The sequence below is a fragment of the Natator depressus genome, chromosome 7 (assembly GCF_965152275.1).
Source record: "Natator depressus isolate rNatDep1 chromosome 7, rNatDep2.hap1, whole genome shotgun sequence".
Taxonomy (NCBI): Eukaryota; Metazoa; Chordata; order Testudines; family Cheloniidae; genus Natator; species Natator depressus.
The window spans coordinates 28,669,404-28,690,895 of NC_134240.1; the positions used below are offsets into that span (position 1 = coordinate 28,669,404).

The 21,492-nt window shown below is 44.3% G+C and overlaps 1 protein-coding gene across 1 annotated transcript in view; it reads left to right on the top strand.

Moving 5' to 3' along the window:
- Window positions 1-21,492, top strand: part of FGD3 (FYVE, RhoGEF and PH domain containing 3) — a 196,397-nt gene that overhangs the window by 137,010 nt on the left and 37,895 nt on the right. The window contains exons 10-14 of the mRNA XM_074957794.1: window positions 16,978-17,124; window positions 17,454-17,546; window positions 18,774-18,853; window positions 19,266-19,296; window positions 19,822-19,923. Of these exons, the coding sequence (XP_074813895.1) occupies window positions 16,978-17,124; window positions 17,454-17,546; window positions 18,774-18,853; window positions 19,266-19,296; window positions 19,822-19,923 (453 nt within the window). The remainder of the gene's footprint in view (window positions 1-16,977; window positions 17,125-17,453; window positions 17,547-18,773; window positions 18,854-19,265; window positions 19,297-19,821; window positions 19,924-21,492) is intronic.

The following is a 21,492-nucleotide window of genomic DNA, read 5'->3' on the forward strand; positions in this document are numbered from 1 at the left end:
TCAATGAGCAAGGAAGCTAAGATGTTTACAGGGTTGAAAATAAAGCAGGCATGTGGTGGTGATTGTGCTACAGAGTTGAAATTCACTCCTGTGCAAAGATCTTGACCAGTGTTTATGCAACAGTTAAGTTACCCTAAAACCATATTTTGAGAACTTACGTAGGACTTTAGTGCTACATAGGCTTTGCGCTGGCCCTCATAAGGTAAGCTTTACCCTAAGGGGGCAGTTCTTCAGACTCTGCATAGGAATGCAGAGTTCCTCTATTGAGCTGCCATAAGTAGTATAAGGGCCCTACCGTCAATCAAACCCTAACCCCGCCCCTTCACCCCATGACCCCGCCCCTTCACCCCTTAGCCCCGCCCCTTGAACCTTTAGCCCCGCCCCCAGCTCAAACCCTGACCCCGCCCCCTTGACCGGAAGTCCCGCCCCATCTGGAGTATTACTTCCAGGGTCAAGGCTGCCACGTGACCGGAAGCAAGGTATGTCATGTGACCCCTCTAACAACTCCTCCCACTGCCCTCTACCAATCAGGAGATGTTTCGCCCCTGTAGGACTTCCCCTCAAGAGGAGATTTGACTAATCAGGGTGAGTTCCGGGGCGGGGTGTCCTCTCCAGAAGTGGGTCTTGTGACCCCTCTAACAACTCCTCCCCCCACCCTCTACCAATCAGGATGGGTTTCGCCCTTGTAGGACTTCCCCCAAGAGGAGCTTTGACTAATCAGGGCGAGTTCCGGGGTAGGGGTGACTCATCCGGAAGTGGGTCTTGTGACCCCTCTAACGACTCCGCCCCCAACCCTCTACCAATCAAGAGGGGTTTCGCCCCTGTAGGACCTCCCCAAGAGGAGATTTGACCAATCAGGATGAGTTCCGGGGTGGGGTTGACCCGACCAGAAACGATTCGCGAGTGACCCCTCTAACAACTCCTCCCACTGACCTCTACCAATCAGGCTGCCCGGAGACCAGATTTGACCAAAATAGGGCACGTTCGGGGATGGGGTGAACCGCCCAGAAGAGGGGCGTGTGACCCCTCTGCCAATCAGAGTGCAGCACCATCACCCCATAAGTCCCAGCGTCGGGCGGAAGAGGCTGTCTTTTACCAAGAGCGCGTGTTTTACAAATCGTGGAAACATGGACTCCTTCACCACCCCCCGTGAGAACTTCGGACTTTGTTTTAGCCCCGAGGACTTTTGGACTTGTATGGAGAAAGCGCTACATCAGCGAGAGTTCTGAGGAGGACCCTTTGGCTCAGCCGTTGATGGACACACCGGAAACCGACCCCGAAACCCGGCTGCTTGTGAGGCACCGCGATGAGCATGATGGCCTCTTGTTGTCCACCCCCCGAGAGGTGGAAGGTGATCATGGCTTGGGGGAGTTACGGGAGGACAAGGTGAATGAAAAAGACGTGGCTCAGGTAAATGAATGTTTAAGAAGTGACAGTCGGGGGTGGGGGTGTGTAATGGGGGGGGCGGGGGGGGCTAGGAACCAGGGATTGTGTAAATCAAAAACCAAGCAGTGGGGTGCTTACGCTGTTTCTTTTTTTGAAAAAATCTCTCGACAGCTCGATGTTGCCTTTCTGGAGGCCTTTGAGAACTTACACATTGGTAGCCCTGTGGGAGTAAATGTATCATGCATCAGCTGTTTTTGCTCATGTCTGAGACACAGATCTCAAGAGGAAAAGGACAAAATGGAAGAATGAACCAGCACAGACACCCTCATGTTAGGAGTCATGGTGTCCATTTTTACAGGCGGTTGTAAAAGGTTGTGTTAAACCAGGCGATTAATAAAACTTATTTAAATGTGTTCATATGAATGTTGTCCCCGACCCTCACTTGTGTTAATAAAAGATGGTACCAGTAACAGTCATGTCTCCACAGGCGTCTCTGTTAAAGAAAATATATTACACCCCCGGGGAAGTTGGGAGCTTTGGCGGGGTGAACCCTCTTTTTCAAGTGGCCAAAAAGCATAGTAAAACTTTAAATAGAAGACAAGTAACAGCTTGGCTTTCAGACCAGGATGCTTATACTTTACACAAACTGGCTCGAATACGTTTTAAAAGAAACAAGACCATTGTTTCGGATGTGGATGCGCAATGGCAGGCAGATTTGGTGGATATGCACCAGTTCTCCAAACACAACAGCAATTTTAAGTACATCTTAACAGTGGTAGACATTCTATCCAAACATGCCTGGGCCTTAGGCCTAAGGGACAAGACGAGCGGGGAGGTAACCAAGGCCTTTAAAGCAATTTTTAGCGAAGGGCGCGTGCCTCAAAAATTTCAAACCGATTGGGGGAAAGAATTTTTAAATAAACCCTTAAGCAGATTGTTAAAGGGGGATGGCGTTCATCATTTGTTACTAATAATGAAGTCAAAGCAGGGGTCGTGGAGTGATTAACAGCACTTTAAAAACTAGGATGTGGAGATATTTTATAGCCAATAACACCTTTCGCTACATCGATGTGTTACCTGACTTTATAAAGAGTTACAACCAGAGCTTTCACAGAACTATACATACCAGACCTGCTGATGTTAACCCTTCAAATTCTCTGAAGGTATGGAAAATGGTTTATGGCGATGGTTTTAAAATAAAACCGGTTGTTGCCCCTTTTAGAAAAGGCGACCACGTGAGACTATCTAAAACCAAAGGAGCTTTTGAAAAAGGTTATGAACAGACATTTACCGATGAGTGCATGAAGCCTTAACCAGGGGTCAGAGACCTGTATACCCATTAAAAGACTACGAGGGTGAGACAGTTACTGGATCTTTTTACCCTGAAGAATTACAAAAAGTAAACCCCAAACGAGACAGGATTTACAGGATTGAAAAAGTTCTAGCGGAGAAAGGGAAAGGGAGGAAAAAGCAACTACTGGTGAAATGGTTGGGGTGGCCTGATAAGTTTAACAGCTGGGTGAAAGCTTCTCAACTCTGTGACATTTAGACACAAACAAACAAAAGTTATTCCTCCCCGCAAAGACAGAGAAGATGAGCGACGGCGGGTTTTACATTACTTTGCCCAGCAACGCCAGCTCTGCAGTTTTTCCCCAAAACACCAGCTCGAACTTTACAATACGGCTAATTAAGCGCTTGGATCTCCGGGGTGCCTGGGAGGTGTGGTTAGTGGAAATACAATACCCGCACAGCTGGAACACTATCAACGAAGACACCCCTTTTGAAGTCACCTTTGGAGATATGGCATGGAGTTTCATCCTACGACGAGGTTATTACGCGTCCATACCCGAATTACTGGATCATATGAACAGTATCATAGCTCGTCACCCCGGACCGCCTGAGATGATCATGAACTACGACTCTGTGGGTAGAAAAATTAGACTTAAATCCGCCGCTTTTACTTATATGTTTTCTACCAGCGGGGAGCTAGCTAACATTCTGGGCTTGGGCCCCAAACACAGCGTCCAAAAATTCCCTTTCTCGGCAGACATTACAGGGGGTTTTAATTCCTTGTATCTGTACACGGATATCGTAGAACATCAGTTTGTGGGGGACTTTTCTGTTCCCCTGTTACATTGTGTCCCCGTCCAAGGAAGGAACAACGAGTTTGTCACCATCACCTACGATAAACCTCATTACGTCCCTATCAGTAAACACCACATCGACACCATTACCATTGAAATAAAGATAGATCAGAACAAAAGCGTCTCATTTCGCTTTGGCAAGGTGATCATCAAGCTACACCTGCGCCCCCGGAGAGAGCGAGTTTTCTAAAAAAGCAAAACAGTATTATGGCGATCCTAAAAAATTACGGTGACCCCAACATCTACAGAAACTATTACAAAGCCCAGGCGGGATACGCCCTTCCCGGATATCATGGGGCCCCCGTGATGTATGGGGCAGGCGTGCATGGAATATTCTGTAGCCTCTTTCAAAAAGCCGTACCGCTTTTGAGGGGGCTAGAGATTATTAAACCCCACGTAAAAACCGCCGCTCAAAACATAGCTAAAGACGTGGTAGGTCACGTCTCCCGCGCTGTTCTGGAGAAGGTGGGGAACACAGCTTCACAGGAAGGCTCGGAGCTGATGTACATTAAAAGGAGGAAGAAGAGAAAGAGAAATGCGTCATACCTGCGACGCGCAGGTCCCCCGAAACCCTTTAAAAGAAGGGCTTTGACCCGCAGGGTCGGCCATAAGCGAAAGTCCAAGAGGAAGCCTGGGCGAAAGAGGAAACACTCACCGGCTGATACGAGAGATATATTTTAATCAACATGGCTTTCGTTCACTGCGGGTCTGAAGAATGCACCAAATCCGAACTAGACTTGTTCCAAATAGCCCCTACGCAGACCAGCATTGAGAAAAGCATCTACATCGAGGTGCCACCTCTGTCGGCCGTTACGGAGTCTGCCCCCCATTGACTTTTTTATAGCAGGGAATGGCAGAGATTATATGGATTTAAACAACATACTGCTGTACCTGTGTTGCAAGATTGTAAAAGGAGACAGAACTGAACTCGACGCGGACGCCGAGGTGGGCCTGGTGAATTACCCAGTGGCCTCTATTTTTAGTCAGCTGGATGTCACGCTCGGAGACCGCCTTGTAAGCCAAAGCAACAACTGTTACCCTTACAGGGCCTTTATAGAATCGGTGCTCAATTACAGCAACGACACCCTTGCCACGCAGTTTTCCGCTGGCCTCTTTTACAAAGACACTGCCGGACAACAGGAAGACACAGACTTGGATGGCAAGAATCTAGGGTTTGTGAGGCGTGCAAAGCTGACCGCTCAAAGCAGAACAGTAGAGCTTCTGGGTCATCTATACAGCGACCTGTTTTTTTCAAGAAAAACTATTGTTGAAGGGAGTGGATGTGAAAATTAAACTGACGCATGGGCAGCGGAACCGAAGGCTTTAAACTGCGCATTCTATCAGCATCCCTTTTTGTGAAGAAAGTACGGGTGGCCCCGATCGTTCGTCTGGGGCATGCCGAGGCCCTGCTTACCGCTAATGCCAAATACCCCGTGGACCGTGTGGGAATGAAAGTGTTTAGCATCCCTGCAGGCAGCAGGGTCAGTAACCAGGAGAACCTGTTCTTGGGACAGTTACCCAAAATGCTTGTCCTGGGGTTCGTGGATAACGATGCCTTTAGCGGAAATTACGCTAAAAATCCCTTTCATTTTAAGCATTACAATATTAATTTTGTGGCCTTGTATGTGGACGGTGAGCAGATACCGACCAAGCCTCTGCAAACAGACTTCGAGGCAGGACGCTGCGTGAAAGAATACATGAATCTGGTACAGACGGCCGGTAAACACATGAAAGATCGTTCTCTGTTAATCGACCGTGAGGAGTTTGCACAGGGTTACACCATGTTTGCCTTTGACCTGTCCCCCGACCAGGAATGCGCCGATCACTATTCCCTGATTAAAACCAAGAACCTAAGAGCAGAAATTCGTTTTGGGAAGGCTTTAACCATTACCGTCAATATGATCGTGTACGGGGTGTTTGACAACATATTAGAGATAAATCAGAGGAGAAATGTTCTGTTTGACTACATGTGAACACGGACACTGTGCAGCTGTCACGTGTCTTATCAACGGACCCTTACACAAAAAAGAATTTCTTAGACGTGTTCCCTGCGATCGGCTCCATGGCGGCAAGCTGTCTCAGAGACCCCTAGGTTTGGTGGTCAACACGCATCCACACAACCGACCAGGTGAACACTGGCTTGCCATGTATCTGGTGGAGCGTAACCTTGGAGAGTTTTTTTGACTCATACGGGCATCCCCCAACAGTGTGTTCTTTCCTAAAAGCATTATGAAATTTTTAAACAAAAATGCCACAGACATTGTGTTTCACAACAGACAATTACAAGACCCCAGCTCCGTTTCTTGCGGCTATCACTGCGTGCTTTTCTTACACCATTGTAGCAAGGGTTTATCTTTTGACCGGATTTTAAAATTGTATTCTAATGACTTAGTGCAAAACGACTGGATGGTGATGAATTTTGTAAAAAATAAATTTAAATACTTGGCCATGCCTAGCCTTGCTCAAAGCATGTTTCAGCAAGCCCAGACATGCGTATCTTGCAACGCTTTTCATAGTCATGTTACCCAATAAAGCACCCCTGGTGAGGGGTTTAAAGACAATCAATGTTTGGCGTGGTTTTTTTTAAAAAAACAAAACACAATGACCCAATTCAGAAATGTTTTATTTAAAGCAAAACATTACCACTTTAAAAAAAAATAGAACGTGAAAAAGATCACAAACTGAGCCATTCGGCTCTTTTAGCCAATTTTCATTTTTTAGATGGCAAAGAAGGGGTCACTGTTTCTTGGTCCACACCGGTGTCGGCGATCGAGGCCTTGAGGCGTTCCAAAAGATCTCTGTTGGTTGCGTTGCCCATGACAGAAGATGGTATGTTCAGTTTCGCCGTGGCATTCATAAACACATCCCATCCTTTAGGTACATGTCTGCTAGGAACAGAGCACGTCTGGGTGACGGCCCTGACTAAGTCGAGCATGTTAGAACCATTAACCACAGAGCCTTTGTACACAAAAGACCCTTTATCAGTCCATGAAGAAATGTTTTTATCTTGGCCCAGCTTATTTAGCAATACTGATGCATTTTTCTTATAACGCTTATTCACGTTATCCAACACCTCCTGAGCAACAGAGTCTGAGGTCTTTGGTGTTTCGGAGGGTTTGGCAGTCACACTCTGTTCCTGTTCTGGTAGAAACAGACTTATTTTTCCTTTGTCCACATCGCTCTGCTTCACGTACGTTAGGTACCTTTGAAGCACGGTGCTGTAAAGTTTAGCCTTTTCATATTCACCTAAGTCAGTTCTTTGAAGAACAGATTTCATTTCAGCATCCAATAAGCGTGTTGCGGTCGTTCTGATATTTTCCTCTGCCGGAGGGGGAGCACTTAATTGCTCCAACTGCCGGCTGGGCACCAGGTACATTTTTTCTGCATACTCCATGATCGATTAGTTAAAAGCCCCGTTATCAGAGGGATAGCAAAACTTAACAGGGGTCTGATAAACCCCCCAGACTGCTTCACCAGACGCTTCTTTCTTTTAAGTGAAACCCTTTTATTACACAAAGTTTTTATAAGCGTGTGTTTCTTTTTCAGCACACGCACTTGCTTCTGTGTTAAAGGTACGTTTCCTTTTAAGGTGTTGAGCGCTATTTCTGAGATGGCTGCTACTAGATCGTCAGAGGCCGAGCACAGTATAGCCCTCCTTTGCTGCGGGGATGATTAGCTAAGTAATTTTAAAAGGCCCAGATTTCTTTTCACGCAGCTAGACCTGTTTTCAGTCAGCAACCCTGGCTGTTAAAAAGGGGCCTGCCAATAATTCATCTCTTTTTATACCAGGCTGTTGTTCTTTTTAAAGTATAAACTGCCAGACAGTCTGGAGGGAAAAGACCAGTTCTTAGCCTATAAGCTTCTGGGGTGGAAGCATTTAAATCCACCACCAAGTAGCCATAATGCCTTTTGGTAGCATCCTCAAAAGCTTCTAGAAAGAACTGAGCTTTGCCAGGGTACATTTGCCGAGCGAGTGTAGCAATTTGTAATCTGTCCCTGGGGTTTTTGAACAGAACCATGTACTTTGTGTTTAGGTTAATAGTGCGACTCTTTTTTCCCTGGCAAAATACGTTCTGAACTATATACATAATGCTCAGGTTCCTGTGATGCACGTACTTGGTAAAGGCTTTCTCGATTTCATCGCTTTCACAAGTGGAGTTCATCAGATCGTCTATGATAATCATGTTCACTTTATTGGTAGGAAGCAAACGGTCATCGTCAAAAGCATCAGGCAGACCCTCCACAAAACTGATAAAGGGGTATTTACAGAGCAGTTCTTTATACAGAGGTTGCCAACAACTGTAACACCACACAATATTCTCAGGCGTAACAGACAATGTTTGTTTGGCATTATCCAATATATTTTTATAAAGTAACTTTTCCCGCAGTTGCTAGGCCCCGCGAGAATTGCAGAAAAGGGGTGTTTCCACCTCGTATCCATTTTTCAAAAGCCGTAGGGCAGGGTTTTAAACCCTTCTCCTAGGACCCTCTTGTTGTAAATGACTTTCTGTGTTTTTTTAAGGGTTTTTGTCTCTATTTGCCACTGATTTTTGTTTCTTACAGTAGAGGGTTGCTGCACCTCTATCTTTTTTGAGGGGTTCTCTCGCAGACCCGTGCAATAGTCCAGGACTAGATCTTTCAAACTGTCAAAGACGATCTTTTTACAGTTTGCTACGTTCAGGGTAATACCTTTGACCTTCATACAGGCCTTTCCTCCCGACAGTTTATACCTGTATGTTTTTGGGCCTGCTGACACAAACTCGGTGATGTGTCGATCTGGTGGGATCTCGCTCGTGAAGTCCCCTAAATAATCCCCCAGAGTGGGATTCCAGGCCCCCTCCCTTTTCACAAATATCACCAAGTCAGTGTCGTGGTACAGGCACCGCTCTTGCAATCTGTCTAGGAGGTTGTATAGTTCTAAGCGGGCATAAGCGGTGGTGAAACAGGCTATGAAAACATTGGTATTGCCAGAGACAGAATACAGGTCTTTTGCATGCTTCCAAGATACGCACGCTGTTTCATCATCTATAAACTCACAGGATGAAACCTCGTAGTTGGGGGAAAATAGGTACTGAAAGAGTTCGTCGGGGTCTCTCACGATGCTGATATTGGGTAGGTTGGTTCTTTGGCCGAATTTACCCCACAGAGAATTTAAAAACAGTTTAGCAATTTGGCGTTTAGCGGGGTTTAGCCTGATCTCATGTCGGCGTAAAAGCACGCCTTCTTTCTGGTAGAAATCGTTAACATACTTATTTTCTTTGTCTTCGTCTGTGCACCAGCTGGGATACCCTGAAGCCTCTTGTTTCTGGCGGAGGTGTAATTTTATGTACTCCGAAAAGAGTTCATCAGATTTTTCATTAAAATGCCAGATTTCATAGATTTTAGCCACCACGTACCCCTTAGCTATGGCTGCGTTCAATTCCACCGTGCACCAAGTCCCCAGGATGGCCCTCTCCTCGTCAGTGTGGGTGCACGTCTCCCGCTGCTTGGTTTCCGCGCAGGTTCGGCATAGCGGGAACATAAGCTTGCCGCCCACTCTGACAGGTAACAGTGGGAAAAAGAGACCTCGTGGGGGGTACACTTTAACTTTTGCAATTCCAAAATAATTTGCAAGGGGTCCAAATTTGTCATAAACTATATCGGGGTGCCCAATAGGGTGGTCTTTGGTTTTGTTTACAAAAGGGTACAAGCTGGTAAAATCATAATAGTGGATTTCTTTGCCGGGCTTAGGTTTATAATATAGACAGATGGCGTTCGTCCTTCCCCCAAAAAGAGCATCCCTAGGCATGAGAGGCTGGGGTAACTGGGCTCGGTTTAAAAAGCTCACAAGCTCCCTGTCTCTTTCTTTCATCACCACCCACTCGTGCTCCCAAAGAGTCCTCACTACAAAACCAAGCCGTTTTAGATAGTCGGTCTTGAGCTGCGTCTTGTAATAAAGAAATCCAAAAGTTGTACCCATCATAGGGTTTTGTGCTTTTTCACAATGACAGGCAACACAGCCGTGAAAAAAACACCCATTAAACTCAAAGGCTGTGTGTACCCTGTCAATATTGGCATAACCATGTAAAAAGTAGGGGCCTACCTGTAGTTCCCCACCCTGTAAAGCGTGCCGTATTTGTATATTTTCTTTTTGAGAGATATACAACAGCCACTGGATAGGTGGTGTCGAATATCTCTTTTTCTGTCTGTGATAGTTGTCTGGAAGGAGAAGAGCTACCGTGTTAGGCTCCAAAAACATAAACCTGTACATAGCCATGCAGACGGATGCCAGCGTTATGTACCGGAACGGTCTATACACAGTTTTATCTCGGTGAATTTACCGGGTTCTCTCTCTACTAGATCGACCTTCTCCGTCATATTCATAATTTCTTTTCTGTATAGGATACAAGCCTGTCTCAAAATTTTTACATCCTGCTGGCAGTAATACGCAAGCTCTTTCTGCAGGTCAAAAGTCTCAGAGCTGTGGTCTTGATACCAGTCGAGAAACTCTGCTTTTTCACCGGGCATCATGCTTTCTACACCGTAGTGCTCCACACCGGGCATAGGCCCCACATAATTTTGATTTTCTAAAGTGTTAAAAAAATGTGGAAAATATCCTTTGCAACCTTCAAACCACATCGCCTGTGGGAGCTTGCTAAGCTTCATGGGCAAGAAGTTTAAAGAGTCTATAAAACGAATGCCAAGGGCCTTAACTTCCACGCACATTAATTTACTACCCTGAGCGATCAATTCTGTGCACATCTTTTCCTTCAGTAACTGTCTAACGCAGAAATACGCATCATAACCTTTGGAATTGTGCGCTAGGAACGTGTAGTCCCGGAACTCTTTGCCAATAAAGGTCTTAACAAACATAGAAAGACATTCGTCATCCTTAAATTCCCAGGATTTTTCCAGCTTTAGGGACATCGCAAAAATGTAATTGGGAGTGTGCAACCCAGTCTCCTGCATGCATTCAAAATCATAAAAAATATACTTTTCTGATGATTCGGGCTTTCTAAGGCTGCCCATAAAACAGAGGTGAACGTCTACATCTCCAACGATCAAACCCTGACACTGCTTACAGCGCCTCCCTTTACACCTGTGCCGCTTGTCCACGTACGCCTGACATTTATCGCACAGAGTTTTAGACAGGCATTCAACTTGGTTTTTTGACATGTCTGTTTAAACACTCTTTGGACCGACAATACAGTTTACAGCTAGGACACCTCCGCTGCACACCCAGGTTGTCAGAGCATGTTGCGCTCAAGCAGAGGCGGCAACGATACCTACAAGAATGGTCGTGACTGTGCACCGTGTGGCAAAACTCACAGTAATTTTTTGCTCCGAACAACTTTTTCACATCCAGAACCCCATAGTAATGTTCATTGTGCAACAGGATAAAATAAGTCTTAGGGTACACGGGGCCCCCCTTTTTAAAAAAACCCCAGCCACCTTTCACCGCATACAACACCACCTGCATGTTAACTCCTAAATGCTGTTCAAACTTTGCTACGTCACTGAGCATAACCTTTTTTTGATCTGACCACCCCAGTTTCTTGTGCAACTTTCTCGCCTCTGCTAACAATTCCGCATCCGTAGGTTTATGACCGGCCATGACGGCCAAGAGCCCTCCCGCAAAACATAGATTGGTACCGGTGTAAGTCAGGTCTACTAAACATTGTCTCTTTTTATGAATAATCTGACTACTAAGGATAGAATTTAAAACTCTTCGAGCGCCCCCACCCCTATTTTTTACAACTGTCACAACGAGGCGCAACATACCATCGAGATGCAATTCTCTATTGCTCTGAAGCAGCTTTGAGGTCTGATTTAAGAAATCCTCAGCGGATAGCTCATCCCTAGTTATTCTGACCGAAAACAAAGGGTTAGTTAAACGACGGCTCTCTAAACGTAACTGTACGTAATCATCAGGGCCTACCCTACCATTAACGTCATCAAGAATTAGCTGTATCCCTCTGTGTATGGCTTCAACAGCCTGTTGAGCTGAATTTATTTGCTCAAGATGGACAAAATGAAACTCCTCACAATACACCGACCCCCCAAATCTAGGTAATTTACGTTGCCAACTTCTCACTCTCTCCATATACACCTCTGCATTTTCAGGGTTACTTGGGGGTTCCTCTACGGAACCATCAATGGCATCTTCTACATCAGATACTAATTGAGAGTCAGACTCTGAGACACCCCCGTGAGGGTCATTGGGAGTAGATGGGACCCCGTCTAGAGAGCCCTCTGGGGAATTTTCTAAACCAGAGTCTGATTTCGCCTCCCCATTTTGAGGGGAGTTTGAGACATGCCAGTTTGAGAGCCTCTGGTAGGGGGCATCTCTTTTTGTTTTTTTTCCCTCATTACCTCTTTAGTCCTTTTTAAAATTTTTACAGCGACCCTGGCCTGGAATTTTTTGGCAGCCATCTGTTTATCCCCCAAGCGCCGTCCGCCCTTTTGTTTACACATGAGCTGATGTGCACCCTTGAGGGTACCCCTTTCCACACCTAGTCATGCCTGATCAGAGCCACCCTTTCCAGCCCCCCTTTCTTTTAGGCCCCCTGAGGATTCAGCGTCCATCAGTTTTCTGAACAAAGCGTCGTATTTTTTCCAAATCTCTTCCCAAATACTAGAATATGGGGGATCTGTGACAAGCTTATGGTTTTGGGAGAATGGCTTGTCAGTCCTTAGTTTTTTATTCACAACCCCTAGAGTGCCTGCCCTGGGTTTGAGAATGTGTGTGTTTCTGCACACATTCAGAGCCTCTAGAGTGCCTATTCTGGGTTTGTGAATGTGGACGTTTTCGCTCACAGTTTTCTCAGGGCGTGGTGCGGCGGTGGCCACTGAGGAACTGGAGTTGTGTTTGCATGGTTGCAATACCTTGGCATCGCAGCTGTTTTCAGTCCTTGGTTTTTTATTCACAACCCCTAGAGCGCCTGCTCCGGGTTTGTGAATATGGGTGTTTTCGCTCACAGTTTTCTCAGGGCTTGGTGCGGCGGTGGACGCTGAGGAACTGGAGTTGTGTTTGCATGGTTGCAATACCTTGGCATCGCAGGTGTTTTCAATCCTTGGTTTTTTATTCACAACCCCTAGAGTGCCTGCTCTGGGTTTGTGAATGTGGGCATTTTCGCTCACAGTTTTCTCAGGGCTTGGTGTGGCAGTGGACGCTGAGGAACTGGAGTTGTGTTTGCATGGATGTTTTTTACCAGAGTGTTTTGTTTTGTCCTTGGGTTTGACGTAAATGAGGTTTGGACTGGGCTGATGCTTCATCTGCACTCTTGTGCTGTTTTGCATTGTTAAAGGTCTCAAAGCAGATTCCTGGTTCTTTGGTGGTTCTCGGGGAGGGGTCCTTGTAGCTCCCACTACAGCCTTGTCAGAAGGGCTGCATATGCCTGACTGGGGCAGGGGGGGGAAAAAAAGCATTTTACAAAAACGTAACTTTGCCAGCTTTCTCACCCACACCTATGTATGTACTTAAAATACAAAACCTCATAAATTAACCAAACTAATAAGCAAAATATATTTACCCGGCTTCATCCATCCATCTGTCACTGATACTTGTGAATTTTTCTTTTCAGTTGTCGCTTTCCTTTTTCTTTGGAGCATTTTTACCCGCTCATGTTTTGACCGTGCTTTAAAGCAAACAACATTCTAATAAAACACATGAAACTCTCTAGTAAACTTTAAAATAAAATAAAAAATATCCATTAGGGTGTTTTTTCTATTCAAAAAAGTCATAGCTTTAAAACAAAATAAACCATTTCAGGCTGTACAGCAAACACAGGTTTTGAGTTTATTTCTACCACTTTGAAAACAACCCCCACAAATATTTTTTTTTAAAAATACATCTCATTTTGCAAAGTAAAAACCCTGTTAATTGGAAACACACCATCACCATCAGTTTGTAGACATATACTTTTTAAAAACCACCTGTGTTTTACACACACACACACACACACACACACAGAGTTTAAAACACTGTTTGCAACAAAATACTTTTCAATAAACCCACATGCTTTTAAAAAGACCCCTGGTTGTTCTGTCCCCCGCCCCACCCCAGCCATGTGTGCTTGGGGTCTTTGGGGTAAAAAAACAAGCCAAAATGTTAGTTAGTATTAGCTCCCAAATCCCTATTCAACCTATGTAATACCTGAAGTTATTAAGCACAACTACAGTTAAAAATGGTTTTCACCTTGGCCTGGTGATGAACTGCAACTTAAAGTTACTGGCTCCATGCTAAACAGATCACACTGCAATACAGATATGCACCATTATTTACTAAGACAGCATGGCCAAAGAATGGCATTATATATAATATATATATATATATTTTTCAGAGTTAAAAAAAAACAGGGAACATACCTCCACTTGCAGTCCAGCAGCAATTCAAGAGACTTTCTGTTGAAAGAGACAGTCTCCAAGCTACCTGAGGTTTTGGTTTTTTTTACACCATCCTAACTCTTTTGTTTCAAAATAGTTAGCAGGTTGATTGGATCACCCCTCCCTAGCATTCCCTTTTGTGATCGGGGGTGGGGAATAAGTTTTCTGCACAATTGGGCTGCTTTTCTTTTTTTCTTTTTTAAGTTCAAATACTTTTTTGTTTTTTCCCCCCTGTAGGGCCTTCTTACAGTAACCATTTCAAGTGAGGGGCCCTTTGCAGATATCAATGAATGTCTTGGGGCTTGTTTTTGTTTTTAAAAACATGTTTCTTTCATGCTTAAAGTTTGGTGGGGCAGGGGTGCTTTCTAGAAAAAGTGACCCGTGGACTTCAACCAACTCCTGGGCCATATTTAAACTGGCCTATAGCGTTCCACCAACTCCAGGGGTTATATTTAAACTGTCCAATAGCATCTGCGAACTCCTGAGGTTTTATTTCATTTCATATTAATCAGAACTCACCATCCTCACCCACCCACCTCCCTTACTATGGGTGCACCCCCATCAAAATTAACCCTATGGCAAAAAGGGTGAGTAATCACAGCCACCCTGGCTATTCAGTGAGGGGGGGCCAGGAGGGGTGGTTAAACCCGTTCAGTTCAACAGAATAAGTCAGCTCTATTGTACTCAACCACATGTCTGAACCATCCCTGTTTGTTTTATTGTAAACACATTTTTAGGATACTTTTCCCCCTCCCACAACATACATTTCAGCTTTTTTTTTTTTTTTCTGTAAATGGGTCTCTCTTACACAAAAGACACGAGCTAGGTTCTCACAAACAATTTTTTTTTTATTTAAAAGACATACAGCTCCTTGAAAACAAACCAAGATGCTCCATTAAAAAAAGAAAGAAAAAAAACTTTAAGCTCCCTTAAGGGCCAGAGACCTTTTAACAGAAATACAGATAGTCACAAAGCCCTTTTCAATAGATTTTTTTTTTAAATTTACAGCTACCAAGTTTTATATCGCATGTTTGGCCCCTCACCATTTTCTAACTTAATCCTTTTCGATTTCTTACAAATAGCCTTTTTCTTAAGCAGGGTTCTGTAACTTTTTGTGCGGACCAGACGGTCAATATAACGCTCTAAGCGGGCATCTTCCGGTTTGGTCATTTTCTTTAAAACATGGTCAGGGTCTCCACTGAATTGCACAGCATTTATCAAGGTCACCCCTTGTGCTAAATGTTCTTGGGTTAGGCACAGACATTGCATAGCATAACCTATGGCAATAACAGTGTCTAATAAGCTTTCCAAGCACAGCTCAGCACACAGGCCCCGGAGCTTGCAGTTTATATCCACTGAAGTCCAAGTCACACAGTCATGGTGCCGCTGGCCTGGTGCATCTATGACACAGCCCTCACAATCTTCAAAAAGCTTTTCCCTAAGACAGTGATTAAGAACAGAATAAACAGCAACGCGTACAATAGTCCGCATGACTTTTTTACTCTCACGACGTGGCACTGGCTCAGTCAGTTCCATGCCAAGCCTCCTCCTAAACTCCTCATAGCCGTCATCCTCGGAGTCCTCTTCAACATTTTATATCGGCGTTGAGCAAAAACAAGGTGGGCCCGGTTCATCTTCGCTGCTTGGTGCAACGCTGTCTAGGGTCTCCGGGTCCTCTAGAAAGGCATTGTTGAACTGTCGAGAGATTTTTTTTTTTTAGAAAAGAAACAGCGTAAGCACCCCACTGCTTGGTTTTTGATTTACACAATCCCTGTTTCCTAGCTCCTCTTGGGGAGGTCCTACAGGGGCGAAACCCCTCTTGATTGGTAGAGGGTTGGGGGCGGAGTCGTTAGAGGGGTCACAAGACCCACTTCTGGACGGGTCACCCCTGCCCTGGAACTCGCCCTGATTAGTCAAAGCTCCTCTTGGGGGAAGTCCTACAAGGGCGAAATCCATCCTGATTGGTAGAGGGTAGGGGGAGGAGTTATTAGAGGGGTCACAAGACCCACTTCCAGAGAGGACACCCTGCCCCAGAACTCACCCTGATTGGTCAAATCTCCTCTTGAGGGGAAGTCCTACAGGGGCGAAACCTCTCCTGATTGGTAGAGGGAAGTGGGAGGAGTTGTTAGAGGGGTCACATGACATACTTTGCTTCCGATCACGTGGCAGTCTTGACCCTGGAAGTAATACCCCAGATGGGGCGGGACTTCCGGTGAAGGGGCGGGGTCAGGGGGCGGGGTTAGGGTTTGATTGCTTCCGGTCACGTGACAGCCTTGACCCCGGAAGTAATACCCCAGATGGGGGCGGGACTTCTGGTCAAGGGGCGGGGTCAAGGTGTCAAGGGGCGGGGTTAGGGTTTGATTGACGGTAGGGCCTTTATACTACTGCCATAAGCTCAGGTGCTAGAACCTTGCAACCAATGCAGAGTAATTATGTGCATGGTGCTGGCAGTTGGATCTCGTTAGCACGGATGAGAATACAAGAGAGGCTGGAGTACAAGAGATTATGATCTGAGACTGAGGGCTGGAATACAAGAGATTATGCATGGAAACACAGGAATCGCCAAACTTTGGGAGAAAGCTTAGGCTGAGATTTATATTGTATTGCTGTTGGGTTGCCATTAAAGCCAAACTCCAAAGAAGAGTTACGTGTAAACTACACTCAGTGTGTGCGAGCTCTGTTTGGAGCAGGGTAGGAACTCTAGCTGTTCACAGTGTGCTACTGGCTCATTCATTGACTATACTGGACTTAACCCCATTGCTTTCATTGATACGTGTTTAATATTGGATAGGAAAGATCCAAAACCATCCAGATAATTTCAAGTAGGCTGACCAAAACATGCAGTTGTTCTATTTCAAGCAAAGAGTGAGACAAAAGTGACCACAGTAGAGAAGTGAAACTGTTGAAGGGTAGGGAACTGCAATATATTTTTGAGGTAGATCTTTCACCCTCCTCCATAATATATTTGTTTCCAGGCTTATTTGGGTCGTACTCACAAAAAATGATATTTTGGGTAACAGACAAGTGAAATAACTTTAAAAAAAATTGCTGCTTGGATAGACATTATGTTCTGCGCTTGCAGGAAAAGATGCACAAGCTGTTAGAAGTATATGAGCGACTTGGGGGTGAAGAGGACATCGTTAACCCCGCCAATGAACTCATTAAAGAAGGCCATATCCAGAAACTCTCAGCTAAGAACGGCACAGCTCAGGATAGGTACTTGTATCTGGTGAGTTTCTTGCCAATTTTTTCACACTCATATATTCAGTGTTACTGCTATGAAACATTCTCTTCTTTCCTTTCTCTGATCACAGTCCAAAATGCAATGGCCTACTCTGCCCAGATGCCCCTCTCTTCTCCTTAGACTTTTCTTTCCTTTGATTTGTGGTTAACTCTCTGAAACATGTTGTGTAAAAATGAACTATATTAGATTATTTACAATAGCGGCGTTTTGTTATGAGACACCAGAGCCCGGACCCTGAGTCATGATGCTTTGCAATCAAAATGTGGATCCCTTCCTACCTGTATTATCTAGTACATATCTTTTCTCCACTACAGTTTAACAGCATGGTGTTATACTGTGTGCCAAAACTGAGGCTGATAGGCCAGAAGTTCAGTGTTCGAGAAAAGATGGACATTGCAGGCTTGCAGGTTGGTATCTACTTTTTGTGCTTAATCGCAGTTCTTCTCTATAGCCAAAAGGGCAGTGATGCATTGGCTTTGGGGCTGATGCCAGTTTGTGGCTGGAAGTTGATAATACTCCTGACTATAAGGCAGCTAGACTTCATCACAGAATTATCTGCCTGTGCTAGTCCATTAGCTAATTCTGTCACCTTGGGGAGCTGGGATGTCAGTAACAGTGCCACTCCGATTAAGTTGATGGTGTCACAGCAGTCAGCTTTTTCACTCTTCATCTTGGGGTTTGGTTTGGAAATGAGCTCAAACTTCGAGGCCTAAGGGCTGGTAGAATGTTGTCAGGAAACCAAAATTAGTTCAGTATCCTCAAGAGATGTACCAATAAACACTGGTGTCCATGGACTGGTTCAGACATCTGTGAGCTAATGCACTAGTTTCCTACACTCCTGTCAGTTGTACTATGGAATTTAACACTCAGGTATATTTCCTCTGTTATCTCATAAATAGAAATATTGTGCTGCATATTTTCTATACTGACCTCTTGACATACTTCATCAAGTGGTCAAAAGTTCTGAGTGTGAGATTTGCATACAGTAGAATTGCCAATAACTGTGGCTAGTATAAAGTGGGAACATGGGCATCTCTCTCAATTATACATCATTGTAAAATGTGGGCTACGACTCCTTTAGCAGCTCATTACGCATACCTAAATTGGAAACTCTTACTCAGTATGTATGACTTTGAGCATAGGTAGGTAAGTAAGGTCCCCTCCTGCACAGATTGCTGTGGGATGAATGGGAAGGGGCAAGGAATATGTGAAATCTTGACTGCACCCAACTTACAATGTAAAATTTTTGAGTAGGGTGACCAGATTTCCTGATTTTATAGGGACAGTCCCGATTTTTGGGTCTTTTCTTATGTAGGCTCCTATTACCTCCCCCCCGTCCCGATTTTTCACATTTGCTGTCTGGTCACCCTTTGTTTGAGGTATGGGACCAGATCCTGTCCTGTGTTTGTACTGCGCCTCACACAATGGGGTCTGGTTCCATGATTGTGTCTCCTCTAGGCACTACTACAATACAGATAATATATAATAATAATGAAAAGAATCCCTTCATCATTTTAAGCTTTATGCTATATTATTTTTGGTAGTCACCCCAGCTTGGATATTTAGAGGGTTGAATGTAGTGTTTGGGAATAGTTATAATGAAGAATATAAACTATCAACCTTGCTTTCTCCAGGTCCAGGAAATTGTCAAGCAAAATGTGACTCATACATTTTCGATAACAGGAAAAAAGAGATCCTTGGAACTCCAAGCTAGGTACAGTGTTTCCTCTGAATTCCAAAGTCTGGGAATAGACACACTTTTTATTTCTGAGATAGGGACATGACTATGCTAGAATGACCTCGTTTCAGACCCTGAGATCAATAACAAACATGATTAATTATACTACAGGTAATTTTCTGCTGTTAAGTCAAAGCATATTACAGTGCAACATTGATTTGCATTCATTATTAAACAAACAGCTTATAATGGGCTGGTAAATCGAATTCCAGCACCATGTCATGAATTTTGGTAATTATTATTTAAGGTCAACATTATGGATGTTTATAAGGTAGCTGGTGTACAAGTTAAAATTGTTTCTGGAAATAAAACTGTGAGAATATCAATATTTTGATTTACTGAAAATACTAAATGTAGAGCAAATGTGTCTTGTCTTTTATTTTTACAGGACAGAAGAGGAGAAGAGAGAATGGATTCAGGTTAATAAAAAAACATTGTTATACTGACGGAAGTCCCCATGTATCCAGCTCATTTCACTGATAACATTCTCACATTTGGATTATGAACAAATGGAAGTTGTATGTAAGAAATAAGGCAGGGTGACCTGAAGGGCTTAGTATGGAGTAGGAAGTCCTGCATTCTAATCGTGGCTCTGCCACTGACTTTGCTGTCTGTCTTTGTGTAATCCACTTTGTCTCTCTGCCACAGTCACCCCATCTCTAAAATGAGGACAGCAATCCCTAAGTGCAGTTAGGAGGAGAGGTCAGCTCCACCAGCCGCAAGAGAAGACCCTGGTTTCTGAGATTAGTTAGTACGTACCTTGCAAGTGGAAGACTGATAGAAGACTAAAAATCTTGTAAGAACAAAGAATTGTGACAGATAGTTTATCCGCCTCTCAGTTTTCCACTAGAGCAAAGATTCTGCCAGTTTTCCTGAACCGGAATTTTTCCAGGACACGCTTTGTGACCCATACTTCTGTCTTCCCCTGGCTTTTTTTTTTTCAGGTAATTCAAGCAACAATTGAAAAACATAAACAGAACAGTGAAACATTTAGGGCTTTTAATAGCTCTTTTTCTCAAGAAGATGAGCATCTTCCAGACTCTTCGGTAAGCATGAATGAAAATTCTACCTGTCCTTATTTTTCCTAAGTATTTTCCAGACTTTTTCGTGAACTCATATACAACTAACTTTCTTTTTTAACACTGTCGTCCTGGTCTTGATTTTTATATTATATTGTTATGCAGTGCAGACCCATTTTTCTGACTCTCAAATTTATGTCAGTCATTGTTATCTAGCCATGCAGGTATGGAATAAAATTACCCAGGTAATTCAGTGAAGGGACCTATCAGTCATGTTTTCCAGACTAGTTGCTCACTTGGCATAACGGGTGTAATTCTTTAATGTTCTCAGTGGTTGGCTGTCTGGAATGAAGTTTGTGCAACTGGGTGGTTTTGCACACTACTTTTTTGAGAGATGCTTTTCGTTGGGAGTTTCTTCCCAGCTGCATACCTCTTACAGAATAGTCCTAAGGAAATGAATAGAAAAAGATAACTTTTGCAGAGGTTTTTAATGGTACCATCTTAAAAAATTTAATAGAGAATGATATGTAGATCCTAGCAATAGAGTTCTACACGATTGTTCAAAAACACCTGTAGAGAGCCACCTTTATTAAATTCTGCACATTTTAAGAGCAGTGTCTATATTAATTTTTAAAAGGGTTCATCACTTTAAAATTCTGCAGGACTTTTCCATAAGGGATGTGGTCTCTCTGGTACTTAGTTTCAGGCAGTCACTTGAAATTGATGATAAAGACCAAGGCCAGGGTCACTGGAAAAAAAAAACAATAGAAGGGGCCTCTGAGGAAGGTAAATGTCCATGTGTATTGCAATTAGAACGGACCCCTGGGGTCATGTGACCTGCCCTTAGGACTGGCAGATCTCAGAGCAGGGAGTCTAGGTTCTGTCCCTCCCAATTCCCTTGAAGTGCAGATCTGTTGGAGCCTCCTTTTTCAGGGACTCACCTTTCCTAGGCTGCCCTGATGCCCCTGAGGGGCACTCTGCAGAAGAGACGGTGCAGCTCCATGCAGCATTATTTCTGGGGGTAACTTCCCCAGAGCCTGAGTGAGGGATGTAATGTATACATCTCATCCCAGCATGGCCCCTGGGCTGCAGGGAGAGGGCTACACAAGCTCCAGAGGTGGGTGGATGATGCATTGGGAGTGAGTGAGCCCTCCGTTCCTTGAGGAACAGGGAGGATCCTTTTGCAGAGAGTTCCTTTCACGTGCCAGTCAAGAGACACAAAGTAGCCCCAAATTATTCATCACTTAAGTAATACCCTATTTAAAATCAGAATTAACTTGGGGGAAAAACCTGAACCCCGTAAGCTAATATTTAGGTTCCATGGGCTGCTTTCAAAGCAGAAGTGTTCAGACAGAGCATCCTCTTGTTAATGGCCAAATTAACTAGCAGACTTTCCCTGTCCTCATAGGACTGACTGTCTGATTTCTTCGTAATTATATCTTGCTTCTTAACCTCCAGTTTACTTTGAGATTGTGAACACGAGGTAGCCAAGTGCTCACACACTAGCAGTTCGTAAAAAGACAAACAGGGAATAAACGATTAATTTCTCCACTGTGATGTGAATGCAATATACACGTTAATTTCCTCTGTACCAGA